We start from the raw sequence: 14,479 nt of genomic DNA, 5'->3' as shown, positions 1-14,479 counted from the left end.
ATTAAAAGAAAGTTGCGCGCGCCGCGCAGAGCTGAGAAAAAAAAAAGTTGAGCGCTCGCGCAGCAGAACAGAGAAGAAAAAAAGCTCCGCCCAGCAGAGCATTGATAAGAAAAACAAATAAAAAAGAGCAGCGCTGAGGTAGAGGAAAGACCATCGGAGAGACCCGTAATACTGTTCAGAAACATGCGGAGGAAGAGAAACCAATGCGACCTTAATCCTCCCAGGTATGGGGATATTTCACACTGAAATGGGGGGTGCCGGTGCTAGCGGGCAACGGGGGGGGGGGGGGGGGGGGTCTTCTTAGCAGAGCCAGTCTCATCTTTTTACGTTCTAATTGCTGCGCTTGACTTTAAGGTGTAACCTTTATTATTGTTCGGTCTGAAACGGCGCGCCCATTGACTGATGGTGTAGCAATATTGCTGTCCGGGTGGAAATCGGGAGAAAGGTCGGTCCGGGAGATTTTCGGGTGGGCCTTTGAAATTCGGGAGGGTTGACATGTCTGCAAAAGCGACATGGCCTGGCACGGGAGCACCGCGGCGATGATTCAGCACCTTAAACGGAAACATGTTGGAAAAATCTAATCTAAATATTGTTTGTGCCTAATATATTTAATTTGGCAGCTGTAAAGTATACATCATGCAATGTGTGTGTTTTTTGTGTTAGTCCATTTTATTTGCTTTCTTAGGGATGTTCAAGGAGCAATCTGTTTGTGCAAAACATATTTAGAAAGTGCACAGTCAGTTCTATTTTTCAATAAAGGGTTGGAAATTAATGTTTTTAAATTTTTAATTTTTTTTATCCCATTCATCGATTAATCGAACAAATAATCGACAGATGAATGGATTATTAAAACAATCGTTAGTTGCAGCTCTACTGTGTAGGAAAGAGTTGGCTCCTACAGTGAGGCGTTTTCGCAGATTACACTCGCTAAATCTGTGATAACTAAAATATTCTGAAGTGAAAGCTCCACCATGAGTATATTTAAGTACATTGCTCTGATAAAGCATTGGATTCTCTCTGCACTTAAAACAAGGAATTGAATACAGGACCTTGATGTGTGGTATTACCATGTACTTCTAGGAAACAGATGTGAGCTACATTTAAGCACTCTATCCCACAATCTGCTAGCATCATGTAGTCAAGTCTTGTCAAATAGCTCAGAACCACTATTACACCCACTGATGATGACATCTCTGCCAAACAAACAACTATTTAAATATAAGCAGTAATTTATTACCACAAACTGGGTTTCTAATGCAAATAATCTCAATAGATAACAATCACTTGTCTGATGGTTAACATATCTCCTGAATGCATGACCAAGGACTCAAAGCCGGATGTATTCATATCAGAGCGTTATTCATTGTTTTTACTTTGGTCTTATTTGTTTGACGTAGGATTCCCAATCCAATAAAAAAGGGACTGTTTGTACAATGACAATAAAGTTAACCTTTCACGTTGTGCTTGACTCTGCACAGACCCTGGTCAAACAGCTGGACACCATCCTTAGCACCCTCAACGACATTTTGAATGAGAGGTAAGCAGGTTTATTGGGAATGAATTATTGTTGCAGGCCAGTCACTGGTTCCAATTTTTTTGCACAGTAAGCTCTGTGGCAAAACCCCATTTATGATACACGATAATCTTTTCAAAAGTGTAAATACTGCTTGCGGAAGTCTAAAGATCAAGCAATCACCTTGTTATAAGAAAATGTTATACTTTTAATATTTAAATAGTACCTGCCTAGGTCATTTGTATTGAGCATGCTTGATGTTGATTGTTGCTTCTGCTTGATAATCCATTTACAAACACTGCTTCTAAGAATGACCATCTGACTCTGGCTGCTCTCTGCTCTGCTGCCTCTGACCTTCTGTCTCCTCCCCGGTGGCGTGTGCAGCAGTAAGCTGCTGTGGGAGCTGCGCCAGGAGGCCGCCGCGTGTCTGGGTCTCCTCTGCACGGTGCTCGGCTACGAGGCCGAGCGCATCTTCAAGTGGCTCTTCCTCAAGTTCACCTCGAGCAGCCGTGACGAGGTCAAGCTGTTGTACCTGGTGGCAGCACAGTGCGCTCTGGAGGCCGCCGGAGAGAGAAAGGCTTTCTCCCACGTCATGCAGGTAGCCATGCGCACAGCTCAGCGCTTCAGTGCACGTCTGGGTGTGGTCCACATGTACTAACGTTATGGAAATGCACAGGCTCAGTAATGTTCAATAGTTGTAACTGTTGTAAAACTGCTACTTTAGTTCTCATTAAGTTTGTGTGCAAAATCAATACAGGAGACACACCTTATTTCACTCATGATTTGTTCCTATACTGTACACAGACCAACAACAGTCCCATGGTGACTAAGCATGATCAGTCGTTGTTTCCCACCTCACTGCACATCTTCGCCACCTGCACTCAAGGAATTTGTAAATTAGCACTGTGTGAAAAACCAGTGACCGCTCTCATAGAATCTCTTATCTGTCAATGCGGGCCAAGTTCACAAAGTGAAACTTAAATCTAGTTCAACTAGAGAGCTCAACTATCAAACTTCCTTTATTGGAAGTTACCAGGGTGCTGGATACCTCTTGATTGTTGCAATCAGTCTGCTTGCTGTCTTGTTGATGATCTATGGTTGTATGTGGAGGGCGCGTTGTAGTGCCTATAGATCCTGTGCACCGCTCTTCATAGAGATGGGTCATGTACATGCTGCGTTTTCAGCTGGTGATGAGCAACCTGCAATCTATCCTGGAGAACGTGGACACACCAGAGCTGCTTTGTCAAAGTGTCAAGTGCATTCTTCAGGTGGCCCGCTGCTACCCGCACGTCTTCAGCACCAACTTCAGGGTAAGTGTTGAGGCAGCGACTGGTGTTATCAGTGCGAGGCACACATGAGCAGCAGACAAAGGGGTTCTCTGCTCTTCCACAGGACACGGTGGACATCTTGGTGGGCTGGCACATCGACCACACACAGAAGCAGGCACTCACTCAACAGGTTTCAGGTCAGCGGCTCTTCTTTGTGACACTTTTCAAAGTGATCTCTGATTTCCAGCTTAGTGGCCCCATATGCTAGTCATAAAGCAGGGACGTAATTGTAGAATTCAAAATAACAATTGGTTTTGTAATTTGTTTTATGTGTTCCCTGGGGAAACAAAGACATCTTCATAGATATGTAAATAAAACGTTTTTTCTCCTGTGAGCTGGGCTGTTTGCAAAGCCAAAACACAAATTAACAACGTGGCAGCACTGTACCTGAATGCATCCTGCCGCTGCTCTTCTGTGCTTTTCTTTCTGCCAATCTGTTGTGCCTCTGTATTCAGGCTGGTTGCAGAGTCTGGAGCAATTCTGGGTGGCAGACCTCACCTTCTCCACCACCCTCCTGGGGCAGTTCTTAGAGGATATGGAGGCGTACGCAGAGGTGAACTTAATCCACAGTAATAATCAACTGTCATGGCGGGTTTTAGGTGTATTTGATGTACAACAAATGATCAAATGGATATAATAGTTTGATTGGTTTTAAAGAAGCTGGAAAAGATATTTCTTCTTGCTTATGTCAATTCTGTAAGACTGTGTGAAAAAGGCGACTCTGCTGAGCCGTTTCTGTGGGTAGAACCTTCCTAGACTAGTCCTGTTCTCTGTTTAGGATCTGAACCACGGGATGGCAGGCGACGTGCTGGATGAAGACATCCCCCCTCCCTCAGTGTCCCTGCCTAAGCTGGCAGCTCTGCTGAGGGTCTTCAGCACGGTGGTCCGCAGCATCGGAGAGCGATTCAGCCCCGTCAGAGGACCGCCCATCACTGAGGTCTACGTCACCGATGTAAGAGCCACAGCAAGGGCGACCTTGTTGTGGCTCTTAGTGTCAAAATAATAACTAAGAAATGAGCAAAGCAGTGTTACTGGTTGAACTTAAATCAAGAAATGAAATGCAAGTCACTGCAGCATCTAATATGTAGCCACGGATTGGGTAGCGAGTGACACGTGTCGTTAAACGATGTAACATCATATCAGACTGCAGCCGATGGGAGTGACCCATGGAGTGATTTGCTGATCATTGATATCGGCCCTGATATTTCACACTGTGTGTAGTTACAAAAAAGCTTAGTCTTTTTCCATTAGCTCAGGGTTTATCATACAGTCATGTTGTTCGACTCACACAACCAAGAATCATAAGATTCACATTCACCAAATTTCAGTGAATATCGGCCAGGGCAAGTTTTCCCTGCTGTGCCCATTTTAGTTCGCTCTGTTCGTTGACATACACCACGCAGCAGAGATGGAGTAATAACAATGTAACAACCCGTTGTCCACTGCTTTGTATCAGATCCTGAAAGTAAACCAGTTATTCATTTTGCATAAATGTATTTGTTAATTTGCGTACAGACTGATTTTTCAGGTGCAGATAATCTCTTGCTTCCTGCCATTTAGACGTCCCAATGAAGTGAAGAACGTCCCGTCAGGGGACTGAAAGTCATACCGGTGCTTTTGAAGTGTCTTAATCCGCCCCCTACCCCCTCCCTTTGTTCTTTGTTTCAGGTCTTGAACCGGGTTCTGGCATGTGTGACCACGGCCAAGCAGGTCCAGTTCTCTGAGCTAGTCCTCACAGCGGGGAATGAGTGTGTAGGTGTCCTGCTGGCCAGTGTGGAGCCCTGTGGTGCGCTGATGGAGGCTGTCCTAGCCTACGGATTGGACCAGCTGGACTGCTGCCGAGCTTGTGGCCCGGACTACAATCTGGCAGTGCTCAGCCTCGTCACTCTGGTACTGCTGCTAATTAGAGTTTGATCATGGCCAAAATAATGATCTGGAGTATTTGTATCAGTCTTGGATCACAATTATTCATTGATTTGAATGCACTGCTCTCCCTTCCATGTAAAGCTACATTTCTGATGATACTCTATTTGTTAGGTTTAGACAGTATTGGGAAATCGATTTCTTTTATTTCTTAAAGAATGGAAATGAAGGAAAACAATTTTTGAAATTCATCAGTCACACATTAAGAGCAACGCCAAGGTAGTTAAACACTTTCATGGTTCCTGTAAACGATCTATCAACAACATAATAAGAATTCCTGCAAAGCCGTATCGTTAAGAGACTCTTTGCAGACCTTTTCCTGTGACGTTTCCTCCCCGTCATTTGATGTTGTCGTTTGCTTTCAGATTGTGGACCAGATCAACATGAAGCTGCCTCCGTCCTTTGTCGAAAAATTGTTGGCACCCGATTCCCAGCTGCTGAAGCTGCGCTTCCATAGAGACAAAGAGGTGACTTATATATCTTTTGTAAAGCTAAATGTCTACAGTATACTGTTAATTTTGGCAGCTATTTTTGATTTAGTATCCTGTAGGTCTATAGCGGGGGGGCAAACCTTTTGCGGGTCACAATGGGTTCTAAAATTTAACAGAGGTGAACAAATGGTTTGTGTGAGCTGATATAAATGACACATGAAAAATCATTACATGAAAGGATTTGTCTTTTCACAAGAAGCAAAGCATTTATAAGGATATTTAACACATTTACAATGGTGTAACGGTTGAAGTGCGCGTGTCTCCAAACGCTGGCTCCCGTCACCAGAAAACTGAGCAGACAGCTCTGCATGAACATCTCTGGTGGCCAACCAGTCCCGATCTGTTAAACGGGTCTTCATCTCCACACACATCGGTCTCTGGAGTTCCTCGTCTTTAGCCTGCTAATAGTTAGCGAAACTGAGACAGCTGAGCTAAACCAAGGAAGCACACTCACTCACTGACGCGTAAAATAGTCGTCGTGGTCCGTATCTGTGACAAGAACCACCGCTGCCCCCACAGTGACCGAGCGGTCTGGGTTCATGGATGATGTCATCATGACACTTTAACGCTGTACGTTGTCTGTATCTGGGAAAAAAAAGTATTGTGACTTTGTCACCACCAACCTTTTTGTTTCGTGTGCGTGTGTGCGTTTGTGTCCATGGACTCACAGGTGATGTCGGCTGTTCACGGCGTGTACCAGGCTCTTCTGAGCCTGAAGAACATTCCTACCCTGGAGGCAGCTTATAAATTGGTTTTGGGTGAGATGGCATGTGCCCTGTCCAGTCTGACGGTCTCCCTGGAAGCCGGCGGTCGGGCCCCCTGCACCAGCATCCAGCACATTGCTTTTGCATCCCTCACCCTACCACCGGAGAAGGCCCAGTTCACCATCATCTTCAACCTCAGCACTCTCACCACCATCGGCAACACCAAGAACTCTCTGATTGGGGTGAGTTCTGTTCTCCCAGTAGCGCTCAAAGTCCTCCTTCAGTGACCCGGCACAGGTAGTACTAGTACAATGAGCACATAGTTGTAAAGGCTGAACCTGCAGTGAGCTGGGTGGTTTGGAGTAATTTCACATTGCCCATCACAGGCCCTTGATCTACAGCACACTGCCATCATGGCTGTATTCTTGCTATGGAGAAGTCTGCCTGCTTATACACTCACAGATAGGGCTGTGTTGGTGCCGTCACACAGTATAATTCATTTTATTTTGTATAGCCCAAAATCGCAAATTACAACTTTGCCTCAGAGGGCTTTACAGTGTGTACACATGCGACATCCTCTGTCCCGAAACCCTCACATCGACACAGGAGAAACTCCCTAAAAAATTAGAAAAAGAAACCTTGGGGAGAACGTCTGAGGAGGGGTCCCTCCCTGGACAGACTGCAATGGATGTCATGTGTACAGAATGAACAATGTAAGGGATGTACAATACATTCAATTCCTCTAACAGAAATGATACAAATAATTGCAAGTAGCAGAACAAGTATACGGCAGGACCACTGCAGGGGCAACCGCCATCAGATAGAACCACCATCCACAGAAGCTTCTGTGAGTGCACAAAGATGTTGGTATAAGAATGTCAGCTGTGACCTCTGTGACCATGTTAAAATAACGGCAGCAGAATTGTGCTCTATGTTTACATCATTTGAACAAAGCCTCATGGGAGGAACAGCAAACAGCTATTTAAGAGGACACATGTTAAAACTCAAATCCCATATGAGCGCTGCAGGCACAAATCTAACCAATTATTACTTATAGTGTAGTTATTTTGACAGAAAATAACTGGAAATGGGGATTTTCTTGCAGTCTAACTGGCTTCTTTCACCTTATATGTCCTGCATATAAGCCACAATCAAACCCGAGTGGTGGTTTGCAGTGTAGTGCATATGCTTCCCTAATGAGCCACTTTTTCTTAGATTCGGGTTGTGTGTTAAAAGATGAGCTGTTTCTTCAGGTCCTCGTGTGTTTTCAGATGTGGGCGTTGTCTCCCACGGTCTTCACTCTGCTCAGTCACAATCTGATGCTGGTCCACTCTGAGTTGGCGGTGCACTACCCGGCTGTCCAGTATGCTGTAATCTACACGCTTTACTCACACTGCACCAGGTAACGTCCGCGCTTCTCAACTGCATCCGCCTCATTCTAAACCTGTACGAAGTAAGCACCAGGCCAAGCAGTAACTTTTGGAACGTCGACATTGCTTTTGTTTTTGTATCATTCGATGTAATTTCAGGCTAACCCTCCACACAGATATCTTTGACAACATTGTACCAAAAATTCGTACCAAACAGTTTAATGTATGATTAACATAAATGTGTCTGAGGTGTAGCGCAAGTACTAAGCTCATCAGTGCTCTGGCCTGTAGACCTTTAGCAAGAGGCTTTGGACTGCCATATTGAAAGAGTAACTGTCACGTTTGTGACATTCTAACATTGCCATCGGGACTTCTACATAAAACAGGGGTGACAGACGGGGCAAGTTGGTGTTTTGAGCAAAGACGGACAAGAGAATATTGGGTGGCAACGCAGCCTAAAGTAAGGAATGTAGCGCTTATGCGTTTTATGTAGAGCGGGCAGCGTGCCAGGCTCAGCTTTTAAAAAAACTGTTTAGACCACATGTGTCAAACATAAGTTAGTTCAATGAGACGCAGAGTAAACGTGTTCGCATTTCCCACAGTATGTGGCAGAATACGTGTATTTAAACCATAGATTCCGAACTTGCGGCCCGCACATCCAGTGCAGTTCCGTACAGTTTGCCCCACTTATAAACAGATCAGTTTCTCCTCGAAGGATCTCTCAAAAGCACAATTTTTTTCATTTTTCTTGAAATTATGAAAATGGACTGAGACCAATACGTTGGCTAATTGTTAGCATACAAAAGTACAAAACAAGTATTCCAGTGGTATCTTTATTTAATTTAAGGTATCTACATTGGAATTAGGGCTGGGCGATATAGACCAAAAGTCATATCCCGGTATATTTTGGCTGGATATCGATATACGGTATATATCCCGATATTTTCTCCACATTAAAAGGGAAGAAAACCTGAACGCAAATGTCAAAGCCAAATATGACATGTCATCAGTCGTTTAATTGATACCAGCTATTTCAGTAAGGAGTTGCAAAATCAAATAAATAAAAATGAATAAATAATAAATTACATTAAACAATAAACAAATGTTCAGCCGTTCAAATAATATGTAAACATAAATAGTGTATAACAGGAGTATTTTTTGAAAACAAAGCTCCATAAGGTGCACATATAAATAAAAAATATCTTGTTTTCATCTCCCAGTCTTGAATGAAGTGAACTGTCACGCTCATGTAGGGCTCACACCTCCCGCTCGACCACATATCGCTGGTCAATGCAAAATGGGTCACATTAGCGAGCCGGTCAGCAAGGCTCTGCCTGACTTCAGTATACATTTTTGGCAGTGATTCTCTTGCAAAGTAGTTGCGACTGGGAAGCTCATATCTCGGGTCAATCGTTTTCAGGAGCATTTTGCGCACAATGAGCAGCGCAGCGCCAGCCTCACTGCTCATTTTAACAGATACGTCACAACAACCGGGAGTTTTTCGCGCGTCATTGACTTAGCAGGCTGTGATTGGAAATCGGGACTGGAGCTGTGCCGGCTGGGACAAATCAAAATTGCCCATAATTCGGGATGTCCCGGGTAAAACGGGACGTTTGGCAACGCTACTGTAACCTGTTTATGGCACTCCCTACATATAACGTTGTTTTGTTGCTCATCGGATACTTTAAATCCGAACCATCTCCAAATTACTGAGCCACTGCTTTTTTTTAACGAACCAATTCCTCCTCTGTACGCTGCGCAGACGTTGTTGCTTCCTCCATGTTTGTTGATGTATGTGTCCCTGCCCCTCCCCCCTTTGCGCGTGAACGAGGATGGGCGGGGCGAGGGCGAGAAGCAGTGCAGAGAGCTCCGGGTCAGCAGCTTGCTTTCAGAGCGCAAATTGAAATATATCGATGTATGCGAAATTGTCTAATTCCATATCCCATTAAAAAATATATCGATCGATTCGTTTATACCGATATATCGCCCAGCCCTAATTGGAATTCATGTTTTTAAAGTATCCCAGAAGGTACAAATCAAACCACCTTTACAGAGAGCATTTAATTACCTTTGTGATGGCGAGAGAGAACACCACCTGCTGCTTATGTAAATATTAGGGCCGGGACTCGATTAAAAATATTAATCTAATTAATTAGAGGCTTTGTAATTAATTAATCGAAATTAATCGCATATATTATACATACAAATATTTGACCCGAGAACAGTGAAGTCATTTTTTTCACATGGATTTTTATTTTTGTTCAACTAATTCCAGTGTAGCAATAGCATATTTAGAAATATAGTACTTTCAGAAATTCAGGTAGCCTATAGGTAACCTTCTGTAAACAGTTTTTTTAAGTAGACCAATACTTTCAAGTACATTCAGAACATTGGTTAATTTTTCAGACGTGGACTTAGTTACCCTGGTCCTTAAACCAGTCATCTGGTGCAGTGTGGGTTGGGTGTGGGTCCTTGTACTCGGAGTCGGGCTAAAGTCCACGCTAGCTGCTAATTGTTTTGCGTTGAGGTGATACTTGAGGCTCGATGCGAATTCCTTGTTGCATAGCTTGCACACAACCATGCACTTATCGACGCTTCCATCCGTTTGTTTTTATAATAAAATTTCCCATTCACGGGGCCACCCGACACGGTCTCGTCAGCTTCTTTGTTCATGTTCACTGGTTTGTTGTTGTCTGAAGTCATGAACGCTAGTTGGTGCTCCAGTATAATCGGTCCGCCGAAACTCATCCAGTGAGAAACGTTCCGCGGTGCAAGAAATAAGTGTAAAAATGCGTAAAAAATGTTTAATGTGTTATTTTTTGTGTAATTAATTAATCTTAATTAAGTAAATATGAAATGTTTTTGAATGTTTTCATTCAAACAAAAGCACGGCTGGTTCAGGTGATTGTACACCAGTGAAAATATGAGTGAGTGGATATTAAAATCTACTTTCTGTGCTCTGAATTATTATTCTTGTCGTTGAAGCTGTTGTCTTTGCTGCTCTGTGGCTCCACCTCCTCTTAACTGGCCTTGTGTCTCTTCTGTTCATTTTACAGGCACGATCACTTCATCTCCTCCAGCCTGTCATCTTCTCCCTCCCTTTTCGATGGCGCTGTCATCAGCACTGTAACCACGGCAACAAAGAAGCACTTCAGCACACTGCTGAGTCTTCTGGGAGGTCTGCTGGCCAAGGAGCACCTCTACCCCGAGGCCAGGTTCGTTATTGTGCCAATTTACACCACAATCCACCTCACACTTAACTCAGGACAGTTTCTTCAGTGCACATCAATTGCGCTGACACGTGTTGTGTTGGTTGATCAGAAGGCTGCTGCTGACCTGGGCTCAGGAAATCTCTGTGCTGATGAAGAAGTCCGACGCCTACAGCCCGCTCTTCTCCCTTCCCTCTTTCAACAAGTTCTGCAGGGGTCTGCTGGCCAATGGTGAGCCCCAAATGGCCAGCAGTGGTTCTCCATTAGTTATCCTTGTCATTTATTTTCAATAATTGTTGTTCAATGTCCTTCTCAGGTCTTAACGAAGACCAGAGCATCTGCCTTCAGACCTGCCACAGCTTACAGGTTCTCTCTTCGTCCCTGTCCACAGAGCTGTTACAGAGGTGAGCCTATTAAGGGTTAAGCGAAAAGTAGTGTATTGGACACTATTATTTAATACGTAAATGAGGTGCTTTTTAACAGTACTATCTAGGGCTACAACTAATAATTATGTATCTTTTTTGATGAAAATCTAAAGTATTGGGTTCCAACCAACAACAAAAACAGAACTAACCAAATGCACACTGCAAAAAAAGTGCTCTCTGCAATCTCCGCATTGCCCATCAAGAAGCCTCTCATGGTTTGCTGTTTTTTCTGCAATCAAAAATACAGTTTGAGTATGTACAACACAATTTAAACCAGCTTAATATACTACTACATGAATGGAATCAAATGAAAAACCTTGCCACTTCCAAAACATTAACCTTTTTATCTAGTTTTTATAACAAAACCAGTTCCATTAGAACAGGCACTCTGAGCATTATATTGAGGGGGCTCCCGCCCAAAGACACACACTAGCACACATGTAGGCAGGACTCTCACTGCTCCATACTCTCCCATCAGGTGTGTGGATGTCGCCAGAGTCCAGCTGGTCCACTCGGCAGTGAGGGTGAGGCAGGCCTATGGCAAGCTGCTCAGGACAATCCCCCTCGATGTGACTTTAAGGTGGGTTCTGATTGATTTCCTGTGTGTATTCTATTCAGAGGTGTGAATGCTATAAAGGGAATTGAAAGCTGTAGCTAGCAGCATGGCAAACTCCCACCATGTATGTTTGTGTGGGTATAGTATGCCCATAGTATAAGTTATCTTCTGTAGCGCTTATCCTTAGAAGGTCTTTGGGGGGCTGGAGTCGATCCCAGCTAATCCAGCGCAGTTATAGTATGGATACAGAAACCCAATTTAAACTGAAGCCGCTGAGACCTTTATAAAACAAACGATACATTTGTTTTTCAGTTAGTGTGAATTACAGCTACGACAGGTCCATGGCCATGCAGTCACGAATGAGCACAAACAAATATCTAGCTGTTGCAATCTACGTGACATTAGACAGGCTCCTGTTGGAGATCATTCAAATGATGTGAATGGATTTCCATACAGTTGAGTTTGCCTTATTAATGATGTGTGTGATTTTTCTCCACAGTAACCACAGCCACCCTGAGATGCGGGAGATGTCACTGGCCATCCGCCACCACATGAGCCGCGCACCAAGCAGCACCTTCCACCCCCAGGATTTCAGCGACCTCATCAGCTTCATCTTGTATGGAGTTGTGCACCGTGGAGGGTATGACTGCATACATTCCACTCACTTCCTCATCAGACCTGCAGATGGAGAGCTACCACCTTTGTTCAGTAGTCATGTCACTTTGGAAAGCAGGCTGAAAATAAAGCCATTTCTTTGCATAGGAAAATGCAAAGAAATGGCATTTTCCTACCTAACAATGATTGGTCCTTCCTTGTACTTCTAATGTGTCATTAACAGTTTAAAGCAGTTTGACAGGATATGTCAAGTACCATCATGTATTATGGCAGGATTAAAATATTAGCTTGTCTTCTAATATCTTTGTAGTGATTCTTCTTAGAACGGCATTATGGTTACATCTGAATGTATTTTTATTTGAAACTGGTCAAACCGATCAGTTTCAACAATGTTCATTTAAATAGAGAGATGTGCAGCTTTCTTTATTTCAATAGTACAGTTGACTTCAAATCTATTCAGTAGAGATTAATGCTGAATACACATCTAAACCCTCTCCTGTCGTTGGTCCGCAGCAAGGACCCCTGGCTGGAGCGGCTGTATTACAGCTGCCAGCGGCTGGAGAAGAGGGACGGCCGAGGGGGGGTGGACGGCAGCAGGGCCGGTGCTGTGCCGCGGGTGCTGCTGAAGACCGAGGCGGTGCTGTGGCAGTGGGCCGTGTGGGAGGCGGCGCAGTTCACCGTGCTTTCCAAACTGCGAACACCTCTAGGCCGAGCCCAAGACACCTTCCAGACCATTGAAGGTAAACGTAATATGGCGACAGAAATGCATATTGTAGTTCGTTAACAGGCTCTCGAGTGAGTGGTGTGGCTTGTGCAGAGCACCACAAGCTGATGATACTGTCATCTTTTTAGTACATATTTACAACTTAACAAGACAGCACTCTAGAACTTAAGAATACAACGCAAGAGAAGACAAGATCACAAGGGCAAGGTGGAGGAAATAGAAAAGCAGCAACAAAGTATACAAGACAAAAGAAAAGAACAACCGCAGCATATATCTCATTCGCACAGCACCAGTACGATCTCGATTACATCATCAGGTTGAGTCAGTATCAGTACAAGTGTTTTTTTAATCTGGCAGGGTAAAGGCCAGCCTGGAGGGGCCCACCCTTAGACCCAGTCTAAGAACTGTTTGCATAGCTTCAAGAGTCCATGAGTCATGAGTGTGTTGACATTGTCATGGAGGGTGTGGGTCAAGAGGAAGAACTTCCTGATGCCAATTGTCCATTCAACGGGTATCTTTAGAAATCCAGAATCTAGAGACTAGACTTCCGTGCTATAAACAATAGTATTTCATCAGTTTAGCGTTGTTCCTACTCCTTCCACTGCCAGAATACATTGAGGGGGTTAAAGCCCCACCAGGGAAACCACATCTTCTTCACATAAGTACCAGCAGCCCGCAGACAATTCCATTGCTCCTCCTTCTGGGTTTGACAAGTTGGTGCACAGCGTTCTCCTGCCACAGACATGATGGGAGGAAGTCTGGCGTTGTCCATATGGGAGCCTGTTCCGTACAATAAAGTAATTGAACCTCCAGCTTTGCCTTTTTGTAATGTACGACGGGACAATTCTTTAAAGTGAGTAAACCACAATCAGTTGATCCATGCGTTTGTAGCCTCTGGATTCACCATTCATATGTGTAGTGCGTTTGTGCTGCCCAGTAGTAGAGCTTTATGTTATGGACTCCCAGCCCGCTTTGTGGCTTGCTTTTCTGTAGTTTGCCTGTTTTCATTCAAACCCCTTTTGCCCTGCCAGATGAATTGTGTGTTTGGTATTATATCTATGGAGGGTACAGTAGCCTAGGCAGTATATTCATTTTGAATATCCTGATCCTGCTCAACCAGGAAACGGATAAAGATCCCCACCTATTCAAGTCTTCTTCTTTGATCCACATTATGATGGTTTAGGATTGTGTTTGACGTTACATTATCTCCCTGGCCTTTTTTTTTTTGATGGAGTAGATGTATGGCTGATATCATTTGTTGACTGGCATCCAACGCCGGCCCCCGGTTGGAGCCGAAGCACAACCCTGTTCCATCTGTGTCCCTGTGTTTCAGGTATCATCCGGAGCCTGGCGGCTCACAGTGTGAACCCGGAGCAGGATGTGGGAGCGTGGGCTGGTGCTGGAGGAGACGGGGATTGTCACCACTCCAATCAGCTACGCCTGGCTCTGCTGCTTCAGTACGTGGAGAACCTGGAGAAGCTCATGTACAATGCGTACGAGGGCTGCGCCAACGCGCTTACTGCCCCACCCAAGGTGTGCATCCAGAGCTTCCAGCTGATAAGTGCGCTCATCGTGGCAGCCAGTGCCTAAATGATTTGATGAGGTCCTCCTCCTCTGTGTC

The 14,479-nt window shown here is 44.4% G+C and overlaps 1 protein-coding gene across 4 annotated transcripts in view; it reads left to right on the top strand.

Annotated features, from left to right (window-relative positions):
* smg1 (SMG1 nonsense mediated mRNA decay associated PI3K related kinase) overlaps window positions 1–14,479 on the top strand; it is a 52,944-nt gene that overhangs the window by 4,673 nt on the left and 33,792 nt on the right. For 2 of the 4 annotated variants that reach the window (XM_037475324.2, XM_037475321.2), the window contains exons 5-21: window positions 1,479–1,537; window positions 1,898–2,111; window positions 2,698–2,823; window positions 2,906–2,978; window positions 3,297–3,394; window positions 3,620–3,793; window positions 4,510–4,731; window positions 5,130–5,231; window positions 5,926–6,201; window positions 7,231–7,361; window positions 10,386–10,544; window positions 10,651–10,769; window positions 10,855–10,942; window positions 11,442–11,543; window positions 12,019–12,159; window positions 12,648–12,874; window positions 14,192–14,391. In XM_037475324.2, the coding sequence (XP_037331221.2) occupies window positions 1,479–1,537; window positions 1,898–2,111; window positions 2,698–2,823; window positions 2,906–2,978; window positions 3,297–3,394; window positions 3,620–3,793; window positions 4,510–4,731; window positions 5,130–5,231; window positions 5,926–6,201; window positions 7,231–7,361; window positions 10,386–10,544; window positions 10,651–10,769; window positions 10,855–10,942; window positions 11,442–11,543; window positions 12,019–12,159; window positions 12,648–12,874; window positions 14,192–14,391 (2,511 nt within the window). The remainder of the gene's footprint in view (window positions 1–1,478; window positions 1,538–1,897; window positions 2,112–2,697; window positions 2,824–2,905; window positions 2,979–3,296; window positions 3,395–3,619; window positions 3,794–4,509; window positions 4,732–5,129; window positions 5,232–5,925; window positions 6,202–7,230; window positions 7,362–10,385; window positions 10,545–10,650; window positions 10,770–10,854; window positions 10,943–11,441; window positions 11,544–12,018; window positions 12,160–12,647; window positions 12,875–14,191; window positions 14,392–14,479) is intronic. The other 2 variants (XM_037475322.2, XM_037475323.2) reach the window with 2 other exon arrangements.

Source organism: Pungitius pungitius, chromosome 12 (assembly GCF_949316345.1).
Source record: "Pungitius pungitius chromosome 12, fPunPun2.1, whole genome shotgun sequence".
NCBI lineage: Eukaryota > Metazoa > Chordata > Actinopteri > Perciformes > Gasterosteidae > Pungitius > Pungitius pungitius.
Note: the sequence above shows the minus strand (reverse complement) of the source record. Positions and strands in the feature narration are given on the sequence as shown.